Source organism: Pagrus pagrus, assembly GCF_965226575.1.
Source record: "Pagrus pagrus genome assembly, chromosome: 23".
Classification (NCBI taxonomy): domain Eukaryota; kingdom Metazoa; phylum Chordata; class Actinopteri; order Spariformes; family Sparidae; genus Pagrus; species Pagrus pagrus.
The window spans coordinates 15,345,004-15,358,880 of NC_140205.1; the positions used below are offsets into that span (position 1 = coordinate 15,345,004).

General features: G+C 42.2%; 3 protein-coding genes across 14 annotated transcripts in view; 1 reads left to right on the forward strand and 2 right to left on the reverse strand.

Moving 5' to 3' along the window:
• The window catches only part of gramd4a (GRAM domain containing 4a), a 49,230-nt gene extending 47,943 nt beyond the window's left edge, over positions 1 to 1,287 (reverse strand). The window contains exon 1 of one of the 2 annotated variants that reach the window (XM_084346164.1): positions 775 to 1,287. In XM_084346164.1, coding sequence (XP_084202290.1) covers positions 775 to 803 — 29 coding nt within the window. In that variant the 5' untranslated portion in view covers positions 804 to 1,287. The remainder of the gene's footprint in view (positions 1 to 774) is intronic. The other variant, XM_084346163.1, reaches the window with a different exon arrangement.
• Positions 1,288 to 10,271: 8,984 nt separating this feature from the next.
• Positions 10,272 to 12,052, forward strand: LOC311252711 (serine/threonine-protein kinase pim-1-like). Its single transcript, XM_084346168.1, has 2 exons — positions 10,272 to 11,618; positions 11,743 to 12,052. Exon 1 carries the CDS (start codon positions 10,432 to 10,434, stop codon positions 11,584 to 11,586), a length of 1,155 nt encoding a protein of 384 aa, XP_084202294.1. The 5' UTR covers positions 10,272 to 10,431; the 3' UTR covers positions 11,587 to 11,618; positions 11,743 to 12,052.
• Positions 12,053 to 12,149: 97 nt separating this feature from the next.
• The window catches only part of celsr1a (cadherin EGF LAG seven-pass G-type receptor 1a), an 85,525-nt gene continuing 83,797 nt past the window's right edge, over positions 12,150 to 13,877 (reverse strand). For 7 of the 11 annotated variants that reach the window (XM_084346162.1, XM_084346161.1, XM_084346160.1 and 4 more), the window contains one exon: positions 12,150 to 13,684. In XM_084346162.1, coding sequence (XP_084202288.1) covers positions 13,657 to 13,684 — 28 coding nt within the window. In that variant the 3' untranslated portion in view covers positions 12,150 to 13,656. Of the gene's footprint in view, positions 13,718 to 13,877 lie in introns of all 11 variants that reach the window. The other 4 variants (XM_084346154.1, XM_084346153.1, XM_084346158.1 and 1 more) reach the window with 1 other exon arrangement.

A 13,877-nucleotide genomic window follows, 5' to 3' on the forward strand; every position in this document is an offset into this window, starting at 1 on the left:
GTAGAACAGTATGAAATTGTGTTGTCCTTTAAGGTCAGTTTGTTTATTCAGTCGGGAAAACAAAGAGTTTGTTTGTAAAGACGTAGATGTATCAATCTCGAGATTAAAACGTCTTCCTCAAAACTACATAGTGCAGCTTTAAAACAAGGTCTACATATCAGTGCTTGTAATGGATTTCAGTTCCAGTTTCAAGCCTGCGAGTTCATTCTCAGACCGCACGAACATGAATGGATGAAGCCCCCTGAGTCAACGGCTGCTCAAAACACATTAAACAATATGAACACAAAGTAGCTAGGCTATATCAATACACGGTGTTATGTAATTAGGTGTGACTGTGGGTAAAACACACAGAAAAAAAACCCGAAGCTGTCCTTTAAAAAGCAGCAGTGACCGTTATTTTTAATGAAGCGCTGCACTGACAGCAGGCGACCGTTAAGACTTTTCACGTTCACGACTCCATTGAACGACAGCAGTTTGACGTTAGCTAAGCCCAGACTGCACTGTTGAATATAAATGTGTCCTTTACATTACAGAAAACGTGTCAAGGGCTGAATTAACAAGCTGGAGTTTGACGTTAGGCCTCGAGTTAACGGTTTCAATAAACCCCCAAATGGTCGGACATGTTTTTTAATCTGTTACATTAGAAGACACCAAAATAATTCGCGTTTCGGGTGACAGCGAACGCAGACAGTGTCACAGGCGGTTGGCATGAAACAATACCCTTAATTTTCAAACAAAAGAAGGATATAAAGGAGAAAAAACAAGTGTCCTCACCCAGCACGTAAATCGTAGCAAAGTTTCATGAACACTGAGATTTGCCTTTAGTCCGCTTTATCCGTCAGTACACCTGCTGCTCAGGACGTCCAAATTAGCGCCAGTCTCACGGCGAAGACAGCTCACTCGGTCCATCCATCCCGACAGTATCCGCTTGTTTCAGTGCACCGAGCAGCGAAATGTCGTCTCCCGCTGAGTGTTGAGCGGTTACACAGGCAGACACCGACAGAGACACAGAGAGAGAAAAATACCAGTTGCGTCCCTCCTGTTTTGGGGAGAGCTGCCCTGACCAGCGCCGTTGTTGGCCCCGGAGCTCGCAGATACTAGCTTGTCCTCCTCGTCTCTTGTTGATTTCGCAGAGGGGAGCGGGGGAGCGGGGGAGCGCGGCCGAGGAGGTTTCGTCAGTGTTCGGCGCTGCTTTCTTAAAGGGGCCGCTGGCGGTGAGCGGTGCTCCGGAGACAGGACGTCATGAGCGGAAACACCTCTCCCTACCACCGCCCTGTGGCAGCCACTGTCATGTAGTGATCAGCTACAGAACAGGTGGGTAAACAATGGACCATCTTAACGTCATTAAGCATGACTGTAAATGAAACCCACATATTACTCTAGTGTTATTATTTACATATTGTGGTGCAGTATATCTCCTCTATTCAAGCATATGTTCAATTGCTTAAAACCTTGTATGAAAACGCCTCAACAATATCATTTGTCATTAGTTTTAAATGCAGATTCTTTAATATTTTCTAACAGGTTTTGCAGTGATCAGGGCCGTAGCCAGAAATACTGAGGTCACAGTCAAAGTCCCCCCACACATACTGTGCCCCCCACCCTTTAAAAATGGTTCTAAAATGATTTATTTGGTTTTGGTTTGGCCCAAAATCCAAATTGGTTTGGCCCAAGTTTGTAGTAGTTTGACACACAATCTCCTGCAAGTTTTATTTTTATGGAGCAGTTACATAAAGGAATTTCATTTGAAAGTCAACACACATAATTGTCACATTCTTTTCCGTAATTACTACCAAATTAAATTGGTCTTTCCAGGAAACACACATACGGTCACAATGAAAGTGTTGTTTCAAAGCCTTCTCTGCCCTTTGAGGGATACAGAATCCTATTTCAAAATACTGGGTCTAAAAATATTGTAACTAGCTTTAAAATGTGAGTTTTAACTGCAGAAAAGAATCCTCCTAAGGTTGTGAAATCCCCCCAAATTCCCAGGAAAAATACTGAGGGAATGACCTCATCATCCTCAAGTGTCCTGACTCTAACAGGCCTGTTAAAATAGCAGAATCTGCTGTATAGTTGAGGTATAAGGTTCATTTTTGTACCTGATTATTTCTGTTTTTAGAAGATACATCCCTTTCACTACTAACTATAACCCTTACAACCTATGATCGAAACATAAATAACCGTTTCCATTAACCTAGTTTAAACAAGTAGATGAAATGTATGTAAGTTTTAAGGTGGGTTCCTCTATCATATCCCCTCAGACCCCAAAAATGACACATTTACGCACTGACCTTTGCATGTTCCTTTTGTCTGTCTGTGAGCGTCTTCTTCAAGAAACAGAATCCAAGTCAGTCGTCTTCACTTATGTCCGGGTTATGCCCCTATTTCAGCAATCATGTGATGAAGTGGTCTTCTTCTTATCGCTGCTCTTACACTGCGAATGTAATCAAATGGACAACGAAGAAGAGGGGTTTGAAGAACCGAACAGTGAAATGGATAGAAAGTGAGAGAGGAAGAAACAGGAGTCAACTGACCCCTGACCCCTGAGATGAGACCATAGATTACGGGAGGTAATCACAAGAACCTTCTGTGTCTGCAGTCAGACTACCAATGAGGCCAATGAGGATCAGTGTAGTCTTGTCCTCAGTAGAGCTTTGGCCTGGTTTGTCCTGCGGTTGCCATGTTGCCACCACCTCCTCACCGCAGACATACAGTCTGTGAGCAGCCTACGTAAGGATTCAAACATGTTAGCATGAAAGTGGATCAGACTTTTGAGTGTTACCATCATTTTCATTCTTGATTCATCATTCTTGGCTGCTTTTAAAAACTCAACAGACAGAAAAAGTCAAAAGGTGTCTTACCATCGGCCAAGTGCGGCTTCTGTTGACAAGAAGTACATGTTTGTGTGGATTAAGCTGCTACTGAGGGCTAACTGGCTGATAACTAAAGGCTCCACCTTCGCATTTGCATAAGCAAATGTCTGATGTACTGACAGGGATGACTTTCCATGTGCAGTCCTCGAGTTCTTTCTACATACCTGTAGAGATCAGAAAAAAGATATTTAGAGGCTTTTAGAGAATTACTGAACATCACTGATCAGGTGATATGAAAAGGGCACAGTTGAGTGTGACTTGAGCAAAAATAAAGGCAGTCCTTTGTTATCAGTCATTAGACTAATTAGCTATGATTTCACATTAATGTAGCTATTAATGCAGCCTGGTAATGAGAGAAGTGCTGTGAACCACTTGACTGAAGTGCTGTACGCTGGCAGGCACTCGTGCACCATTGTAGGGTCACATGAACATACAGTTTTCTCCAGGCAACATCAGACCATGTTACCTGGTCACGAAAGCAGCTATAATGAATCATTTTGGGTCATTAAATAAATGTTTTTTTTCTATGCGAGAGGGCTCTGCCTGTAGAGAATTATCACTGTTCCGCTAAGCAGCATTGACCACTGTACTATCTTTCAGCTCATTGTCTTGGTTTTTACTTTACATTAGCCGCTCAGCACCAAACGCACAACATACAAAGTTAGAGCCTAGCTCGTGAACATTGTGCATTTAGCAGCTACAGAGCTCTATGGACAAAAAATTGGACTCCAGATAAGAGATAATGTTGCTACATATCTACTGGATATGAACAGGTTTGGCATGTCGACTTAAAAGGTGTTGAATGTTGTGTTCACAGCTTGTTTCTGCCGCCACCAAGTGGTTAGAAAATCAGCTATTGCAGGTTTAAGGCACAGTTGGTGAATTCAGAGTCTTGATTAAGGTTTTCTTTTTCACAGGAGACCAATTTGTCATGGAGGTATTTGATTTAATGTGGAATAAATGAGGAATTCCTCATGAAAGCATAAGTAAAACACCCAAACCATTCAACTTGTCCGCTTGCATATAGCTGAAATCTGTGTGTCCTTCTACTCTGTCTCTGTGTTTTAGGTCATTTCAGCAGCAGATGCTATTACACTGGAGATGACTTCATCTGTAAATACTGTAAGCCCAAATGGAAAAACCACTCAGGGTTTGCATAGTCATCACAGATTGTGCTGCAAACAAGGGGACTAATGCTTTTAGACAGAATTCCCCTTAGTCATGCCTCACACACACACACACACACACGTCCACACACACACACATCCGATGGGTTTCTGGCCTGTGATCCTCTTCAGATGTCTTCTAGCAAAAGTACCGCTGCTGAGATTTCCCAAATCCTCCCTCTGCGCTCATTTAGAAACCCTGTAATAAACCTCTTAATCCCAAACTCGTATTTTCTAGAGGGTTGCACAACCACGCGTGTCTTATGCAACTGGCAGAGCATTCAGAGTCAATTATAGAACAGTTTGGGAGGAAGGGGAGGATGGATGACGACGCTGTGGAGGGGAAACATTCGGATGAGATGGTTGATTAAAAGCTAACATATTGTCGTTTTGGTTTTATTTCAACAATAAAACAAGCAGATGTGATTTCAGATGGATTTTAATAGAAACCTTATTTGTAATTACCTGTCTTATTCAGTTAACTTTGACAGAAGTGACTATTTGTTTTGATTACAGTTTAGATGCTGTTTGTACTGAGCACACTCTACAACCTGGATAACTGTGTATGCAGCATAATGTCAGTGCTGCTTCTTCTTTCAATTAATCCCCACTATAACACTCACCCACGAAATCTGTCTTTAGCCTACACTATGTTTCTTTAAGCCTTATCTTAACCAAAACCAATGCATAATAAATGCAAACATGGTTTTAGCCACCCACTGTACAGTCCTTTTTGTGGATTTTGATTACCTTTGCCAAGGAGGTTATGTTTTCACCCGTGTCCTTTTTTTTCTTTGGTTGGGTCTGTTGGTTTGTGAACATGTTTGTTAATTTCTCAGTGAATAATACATGGATCTTGATGATAAAAAAAAAACAGCCTTATTTAGGTGGCTTGTATCTCATAATACAAATCTGGATCTAGCAGATTTAAATATGTTCTCAGAGAGGGTTGTCTTTTTTTTTAAGATGCTGTTTGGTAACAAATAGGATTTTGGATTAGGCTTGATTGAATCAAAGGGGACAGCTGAGGTAAGCGCTCCACTGAGTGCCATTCTAGTTTTCAGATGCATTTGACTGTTTGCAGGGGAAAATACTCGCTTGTGCTTCACTGCTTAGGTTGTAGACAAAGGAACGACAGTGTTAAGTGTCAACTCAAATGGAAAGCAACAGTAAACTTGTCCAAGCTAATTTAAAAATAAAAAGATTTATTTTATCCATAAGGTTTTTTGGGCTTTGTGGGTTTATGGGCTGTAGATACAAACATTTCTGCTAAAGTTAGAGAATTTCTGCTTACTTGACACTGGAAACTTCTGTTTTTAGATCTCGTTTTAAGCAGCAGGGCTCAGTTGGAGAAAGGTGATGTCACAAATTTCCAGACACCAATCAGAGGTGAAGCTGATAAGCTGAGATTTTGAATATTAGTTTTTATAAGAAATATGACTAATGACTAATATTTTTATTATACTCTGTCTATGGCTTATTTAATCATGAATATTTAGATTTTTACAAGGTTATGAATAAATGCTTAAGTGTTCAGGGGCTTTTAAGCGCAACTATAATTATTGATGAGCAGTGGGCAAGAGACAATGACAAGTAAATGCTAAATTAGGCTTTTGCAGTAGCAACAGCAGAGAAGAGCCAGTAAGACAAAGTTTGTGGGCCTGTGGTCAAGAACCAAGCAATATCTACCTGAAATTAGCTAACGTTAGCAAATATCAGCCATCAGCTACAGGTCATCTCTGACCAGGCAAGGCCTTAGCAGCAATTATCCAAATCCGCGATTTGAGTCAATTAAGTTAAGCTAATTAAGTTAGACCTGCATCTAGATTTGTAAAGATTAACAGATCATTAGTTTAATTCCCTCAAAACTGTCATTTACTTTTTCACATTTTTCTCTAAAAAGATAGGGGTATTTTACATAAACAGTTTGAATTTATCCAGGTGGCTTTTTTTATGTTAGAATTAGGCAAGTTTAAATATTTCCAGCAAATAATCATTCCAGAGTTCGACAAAACATAGCCATTCAATAAAAAAATGAACAATAAACAGGATTAATAAACACGTTTGTTACAAAGTTCGGTTTCTCAATCCTGTCCAGTGTGAACTATCTTCCAGCAAATCAATAACGGATCTCTGTCAAAGTTCTTGTAAAAGTCACATAGTCTCACTTTAAGGGATTTCTCTCTCCCTCTGAACTGTCCTTACAAGTGCAGGCGTACACGCCTTCCCACATTTTAGGTCTACATGTGACTTTGCATTCATCACCACTAGATGGCACCATTAGATCAGTCGTCCTCTTCCCTCCTGCCTGATCTTGTTCAGCGCAGGTAGTTTCTTTAGGATGCCAACTGTGGCTGTCCTGGGTCTGAATTATTTAGCGTGCCTTGCTGGGATGGAACAGAGATAAAGAAGAGGGCAGAGGGTCACTGATAGAAACTAGTTACCTGTACCAACTCAACTCCTCAGGTTTCAATTCAGAGGTTTTATTCCAATTTAGAATATAAGCCACCTGACAAAATGACGAATGATTTGACAGGCTGTTTATTAATGTAACAGAGAAGATATAAAAAGGAGACTAGCTACTATAAACTTATACATACATGCGTCATGATAACAGTTCGACCAATCCGACCTCTGGTCATATTTTGATACGCCTCCTTACCTCATCTCTGTACCTTATGTCACCTGAAGACTGGCTTCAGTTGCCATAACAACTAAGCACCAAATAGGCTTGTGAAACCCGACCCTCACGTCTAACCTTTCACTCTGCCTGCTCACAATAATTCACTTGGCAATACCCACAATGGCAGCAGGCTGTTTGTGTGATGGACCTGGCACTGCTGCCACTTCCAGGCCCTGACATGGCATCAACCACTCCCCAAAAAAAACCATTACATCAGTGACATGAGTACACCTAGCTTACCTGCACTGAGACACGGGGAGAAAAAAGGATTCCACACATGTAGTGGTGATATATTTCACTTACATCCCCCCCAGTTTAAGTAACAGGAGCATTCACGGTCCTGCCTGACCTCAGCAGCCTTCCACCTCTACCAAGCTCTTTGATCCTCCAACACTTAAAGTGCATCTCCTCTAATCTGCTACATATGGCTGAAGACAAATTCCTACAGACGATCGTTAAAGTGAGGGGCAGCGTGTAGCCGGCTTACCTTGGAATGTCAGAGCAAAGAGCCGGGTCTTAAAGCGGGCTGAGCTGTGGAAAAAATGTAAATAATGCCGGGGATATGTTCGGCGCCAGGCTTTGCAGTGAGCTGACAATAATTAAGAACAACAAAGTGTCTAAAGCAGCAGGTCTGAGGAGGATTTGTAGCAAAAATTATTTGTTATAATTTGATAAGCGACTTCTCATTTTTCATGCGACTTCAGAGCAGTAGTTTGACTTTCTTGAAACTACAGCCAGGAGCTAGTTAGCCTAGCTTAGCACACAGACTAGAAACGGGGGGAACAGCTCCAATAGTCTGGCTCCATCCAAATGTAACAAAGATCTGCCTACCTGCACCTCTAAAACCTTTCCTTACCAATCTTTCATTTGTTCCATCCGTACAAAAGCTGATGTTTAAAAACAACAATTGCTGCTTTCTAGGTGAGCTTTTTCCAGTGATGAAATGTAACTAAGTGCATTTACTCTAGTTCTGTACTTCAGTACAAGTTTGAGGTACCTGTACAGTGAGTACATCACCACCCCTCCACCCTCCAACCCCTGACACCACCCTCTTCAGCCACCAGTCCAGACGATGAGGAGCGCTCCGGCCGACCAGCACAGAGGATGTTGTTATCATCACCTGTTTCTTCTTCTGTGCTGGAGGGTTTGGGACGCTCCTTACACACACAGGAAGATGTCATCGCCTGCTTGTGTTGATGATCAGAATGAACATGAAACTAATAATTAAGCTTTTCTCTTGCATGTTAAAATATATCAAAGCAAATATAATGTTAGACACAAGTGCGGTTGGTGCTCTTAATCATGACGAGGTGAGCATGACACTGTGAAGACTGATGTGATGCGGCCCTGACACGTCTTCTTTAAAGGCCTGCCATTGGCCGATTCGGTGCTTGAGGAAGGGCGCTGTGGGTAGACATGATTGTAGTCCTTAACTTTCAACAGTCAGCACTCATCACACTTAAACTTTTTTCTTATTTTTTACAAAGTTTGAAGTCATACTACTTTAACAATGGTTAAATAGTTCATATTCATCTGAGAGCTGCCGTACATCTAATTTACAGGGATGTGAACTGTTCCACCATGACTGCACCAGGACTTCCTGGGTGCTGGTCCTCCACCTCATGAAGCTGGTGACCTTTTGTCCCCTCAGACAGCTTCAGTCCACCACTGTTGCCTCATAAACAATAAAAAAAAAGCTTTCGTGTTCCTGTCCTGTCACACCCTTGTCCATACAGGGTAATGTCAAGTTGATGATCACTGGAAGAACCTGAGAGCTAAGTTAAAGATCAACAACAACAGAAAATCAGGATGAAAGTTATTTGAATATACAAATAGTCTTCTTATATTAAAAGTCTTCTTGCATTGGACACACTGGACAGATTTGTGCATGTGTGTGTGCGTGCGTGCGTGTGTGTGTGTGTGTGTGTGTGTGTGTGTGTGTGTGTGTGTGTGTGTGTGTGTGTGACCTGCAAAGGTTTGGATCAAAGTGAGGGGATTTATTCAGACTGGCTGCCTCTATTGTTCTATGAGGATTAACACAGTCATTCAGACAGATACAGCCACCATACCTCGAACCACCCACACACTCTGACACACACACACACACACACACACACACACACACCAGACACACACACACACACACACACACACACACATGCCTCCCGTGTTTTAGGTTCAACTCCACAGTGGAGCACTAAGCCATTAACCTTTCTCTCTCACACACCCACTAATACTGTAGAGTAAGTTTACTGAATAGTGTAACCTGCCTCACATTGATGGTCAGCTGGGCTCTGATCAGGCTGCCCTCTCCATACATTACCTTGTATGGACAACTTCTCCGTGGCACACACAGCCTTCAGGGTGCACCTCTGTTTGAAATCTGTCATCTGTGGTGGATTCACGCTACGCTTCTGTCTGTCTATCTATCTGCCCCTCCATCCTCCTCTCTTATCTACAGTATTATTATTTCCCTGCTATCAAAACGAGACTACTTCATCATGTTAGAAATATACAGCATTAAAGACCTTAGAAACTTGGTTTCAAGTCATATGTTTTGACTTGGCTGTCTTCATGAAGAAGACTCAGTGGTCTTTGTTGATGTAAAATGGACACAATGGCATTTTAATGACAAAAAATACACTAAAATAATAAAAAGAAATCGCTATAACAGCTACGTATCCCTGACACTTCCATTTCCCACTTACCACTTACCAACAGGTGATCACTTACCTCACTATTCACTGGATCATTTCTAATCATTGCTCTCTTGTGCTTATTTTGTATGGGTCATTATAATAATGACATGATACACAGGTGTGTCATTGTGAGATGTCTGACTTCAAGTTAATTAACTGAAAAATAGATGGTGGAAGTGGAAGCTTGTGAAATGGTGTGCCGATAATATTAATGTATGAACATTGCTGTGCCTCTGTCATGAAGAAGCACTGCAGAAAACCTTTGAGTTGTGCAGCCAAATCAACGATTATTCATTTATTTCCATTTAACATTTATTGTAAAAAAAAATCCTATCATAACTTTTAATCTTACACTCAGATTTATGTTAATAAAATGTAAAATAACCGTTAACAATCTAGTTCATATGATAGAAGTCCTGTTTAAGGCATGTAATATAAAACATTAAATGGAGTAAACATTTTGCAGAGTCAAGCTATCATGTGTATACAGTATATGTGTGAGCAAATAGAGAAAACAGAGCTAAAGTCGGACATTGAAACTTAAAGAAATGGCATTTACCATTGCATTCTGGGTAATAGTGTGCAAAAACTAGTTTTTTTTATTTGAGTATACTCATTTAGTCGCTTCAATTAGCTCATTTAGGGTTGTCTCATATACACAAACATGTATGAACAAGGGTGCCCAAATACTTTTGACCATGTAGTGTACATTATACTGTGTTTCAGCTGAATTTTGGGAACTTAAAATTCTTTTAATATAATAAAATAAATGAATTTGACTTCTAGTCCAACTCCATTTATTCACATACACACACAAACTTTAGAATTTGGCTTTGATGCTCTGACCTGTTCCCTTCCCTTCACAACAGAACACATCAGAATATTGACAGAGCTTAGCTTAAAAATATCAGATCAGATCGATCACACTCAAGACAAGACAAGTCACAACCATTGGTTCAGCTTCATTACTGTTAAGAGATCTTGTTGAAACCACCTTCAACCTCAATATGAATCGCCACACAGCACAAGTATTCAAAAGTCTTCATCGTTCTGCTCCTGGGAGAATCGGTTGGACTGAAAAAAGAAAGTCAAGTGCTGATGAGAATCCACCAAAGAGGAAAATGAAAGTCTCTGAGTCCAGCTCTGAACAAAGAGAGGGCTTGAAAAGAAAAGTGTCTAAAGAAGATCAAGACATAAGGAAGAGTCAGAGGACATCTGACTCAGGGGGTGCTAAGAGAAAAGCATCCGACGATGAAGACAGTCCAAGAAAAAGATCAGGAGTCTCCAAACTGGATCATGGCTGGACTGGGTGGAACCGGGTGGACAGCACCACCGCGTCCACATCAGAGGAAACCAGCAGACAGGATTTCCACGCTACATACGAGCAGCTGGAACTCCTGGGTGAAGGAGGCTTCGGATCTGTCTTTGCTGGTATCAGAAGAGAAGATCATTTCCCTGTGGCAATCAAACGTATCCACAGGGACAGGGTCACCTCTCAAGGCGTTGATGAGAATGACAGGACTCTCGCTCTTGAGGTGGTGATCATGCTGAAAATGGCCAAAGGACCAGTGGGGAAATCTGCAGCCATTGTGCTGCTTGACTTTTACGATCTGGACCAGGAGCTCATCCTGGTCCTGGAACGTCCTGACCCCTGCTGTGACCTCTTTGAATATATCAATTACCAAGGAGGTTTCCTGCTGGAAAAGACGGCCAGTTTATTGCTAAAGCAGCTGGTGGAGGCAGCCTTGGAGCTCCAGTCGCAGAACATTTTCCACCGGGACATCAAGCTGGAGAACATTCTCATTGAGACCGGCTCTGAAGTCCCTCGGGTGAGACTGATCGACTTTGGCCTCAGCTGCTTCACCAAGACAAACGCTTCGTACAGTCTCTTCTCTGGTACCCAACACCACATCCCGCCAGAGTGGTATGACCGCTCGACCTACACGGCTGGTCCCACAACGGTGTGGCAGTTGGGAATAGTCCTCTACGAGATGCTGCACGAGGACGCCACATTCAAAACAAACAGTTTCCTTGGCAACGAACTCACCATTGACGAGGACCTGTCTCTAAGCTGTCAGGACATATTACGTCTTTGTCTGGCTGTAGAACCTGAGCAGCGACCATCTCTGGAGCAGCTCCTCCATCACCCGTGGCTCGCTTAAGCCAGCCCCTCCACCTCTGGACTGCCTATCATGTAAGTTGTATACAGGTGTGAAGGACGCTGCTGATTCGTGCACCTGCTGATACTGAATGTTTTAATGCCCTTTGGATGCTCCTAATGGTTTGAGTATGTCATAATCTTCCTTAATGCTCATCAGAGTCCACCTCATCACATCCAGATCTTCAGCCTTCCATCTACATCCCATCACCACCACCGGCGTCTACCAATGGCTTCACCTCTGACGTGCAACTGGCAATAAAAATATAATTTATTCACTCAACAAATTCTCTCCTGGTTGAACTATTTGTGCCTTTTTTGGTCTTGTGTGTTTCCAGCTTGTGCTAAATGTCCGTTTGTGTGGTTAAACGGTCTCTTGAGGTCTATTAATGCGATTTTTTCACACACTTCAGTCATCCAGTCAAACACCGTACTTGTGCTACAGTGTAAACCTGTGACGGATCAAGAAAGAGTTGAAGTTACCTCATCCTCCTGAAGGAACGTACATGTTTCCACTAGCCACGCTTCCTTCTGGGCACCAGACATGTAACAGGCTGCACAAGGCGGTTAAAAATTCATCATGTCATGTCTTTAATTTTACAGTCACAATCATCTGTTTTCTTTCCAGTGTCTTAAAACCATAAAAAATAAATATACATTATGTTACAAAACATTTCCAGTGTCTCGGATCAATAAAAAAACAAGGACATTTTATCAACAGCACTGATTACAGGAGGGATTGTACAGTTTGTGTGGTACAAAGGCATTCAGTGAATTGGTAAACAAGACTTTAAGTCGCATTAAACTAGCTGCAAAATGCATTAGAGTTGGCATCACTGAACACTGATGCTTTTACATCACCAAAGACCAAAAAATGCATTTTTTCCACAACTCTTTCTGCAGTAAAACTGAGTTAAAAGTGAACTGATTGCAACTCTAATTCTCACTTTCACTTTACGTCATGACTTTGGTAACCAGGAGTGTTTCGTATTGGACAAACAGGCAGGATGGACACTGGAAAAGAAAGCTTCAGGTTCATAGTGCTCCTACAGAGGGTGAACTCCTCTCCGTTCCACATCGTTAATGTTCATTTAGGCCCACTGTTCGAGTGTGCGCACAGACTCGGGACATTCTGGGTCACTCGCACACACAAACATAACAGTCTTTCATGCATTATGCGTGTCTGAATGGCAGAATATGCTGCCAGAGAGTGTTACAAAACCTGAAAGCCCACTACAGGCTCATGTGTAAGGTGTTAGTTGATGATGAAGGCACACAGATTACTGTCCACAGTCGATTAAACCAGCATATCAAGTGATTTTCACAATTGAAAAATGTTCCAGATGATTTTTTTAGTTTAGAAACTTGTTCTCGCTACTGCTGAAGTACAAAATAGATTATTTCTTCTTCACCTTTAACAATATCTACACGTTAATTACACTCTAAATGCACTGCATCGAGAGGCCGGGGAAGCCTTTCTGAGTAAAAAAACAAAAGAAGGAAAAGAAGAAGAAGAGCACTTGGTGTGTGTGATAGCGCTGTTTCAAAAAGGAAGTGAGAACACGTTGTGTCTGGTTACTGTCCAATGTTTTAAGGGACTTGTAGTCCTTGAAATCCTCTTGGACTACAAATGTACCAGCATGTATTTGAGTCTGAGTTCATGCACAGTGATTATACATCTGCCTTTCTCCACGAGAAAGACGCTGCCCAAAAGTATTGTCCGGCTTTCCAAACTTTATAACCACAAGATACTCTGGGCTTGCAATGCATCCTGGGGGAATTCTTCATCTGTCCGTCCCCATTTCCTGCAGCGGTTTTGGCACACGTGGCTCCATCGCATCCTCTCTCGGTACAGTCCGACACAGCATTCCCTTTATTATTTCTCACATCTTTTCATTCTTGTCTCAGGCAGTCTTGAAGTCTGCTTATAATACTGCTCTCCAGAGAGAGGGAACACAAGAGGAGGGATGGATGGACAGATCAGCACCCATCCGTCTTCAGTTTTCCTTTTATTCCCATCCTCTTGGCCCTCCTCCCTTCTTCTCCTCCCCCAGCAGGTTCTTCGCTCCTCCTCTCACAAGGGCGGGCTGGTCTGGCTTTTCCTAACAGGTCAGATCGAAGTCTCGTTACTGCCACTGTTAACGGAGGGAGGGAGGGAGGGAGGGATGAAGGGAGGGATGGAGGGAGGATGCAGGAAGGGTAGGTGCAAGGAGAGGGAAAGGAAGGGGAGAACGTGCAATGTCAAAATGGATGCAGGGATGCAGGAAGTCATCATGCAGCATTTAAGCAGGGTGG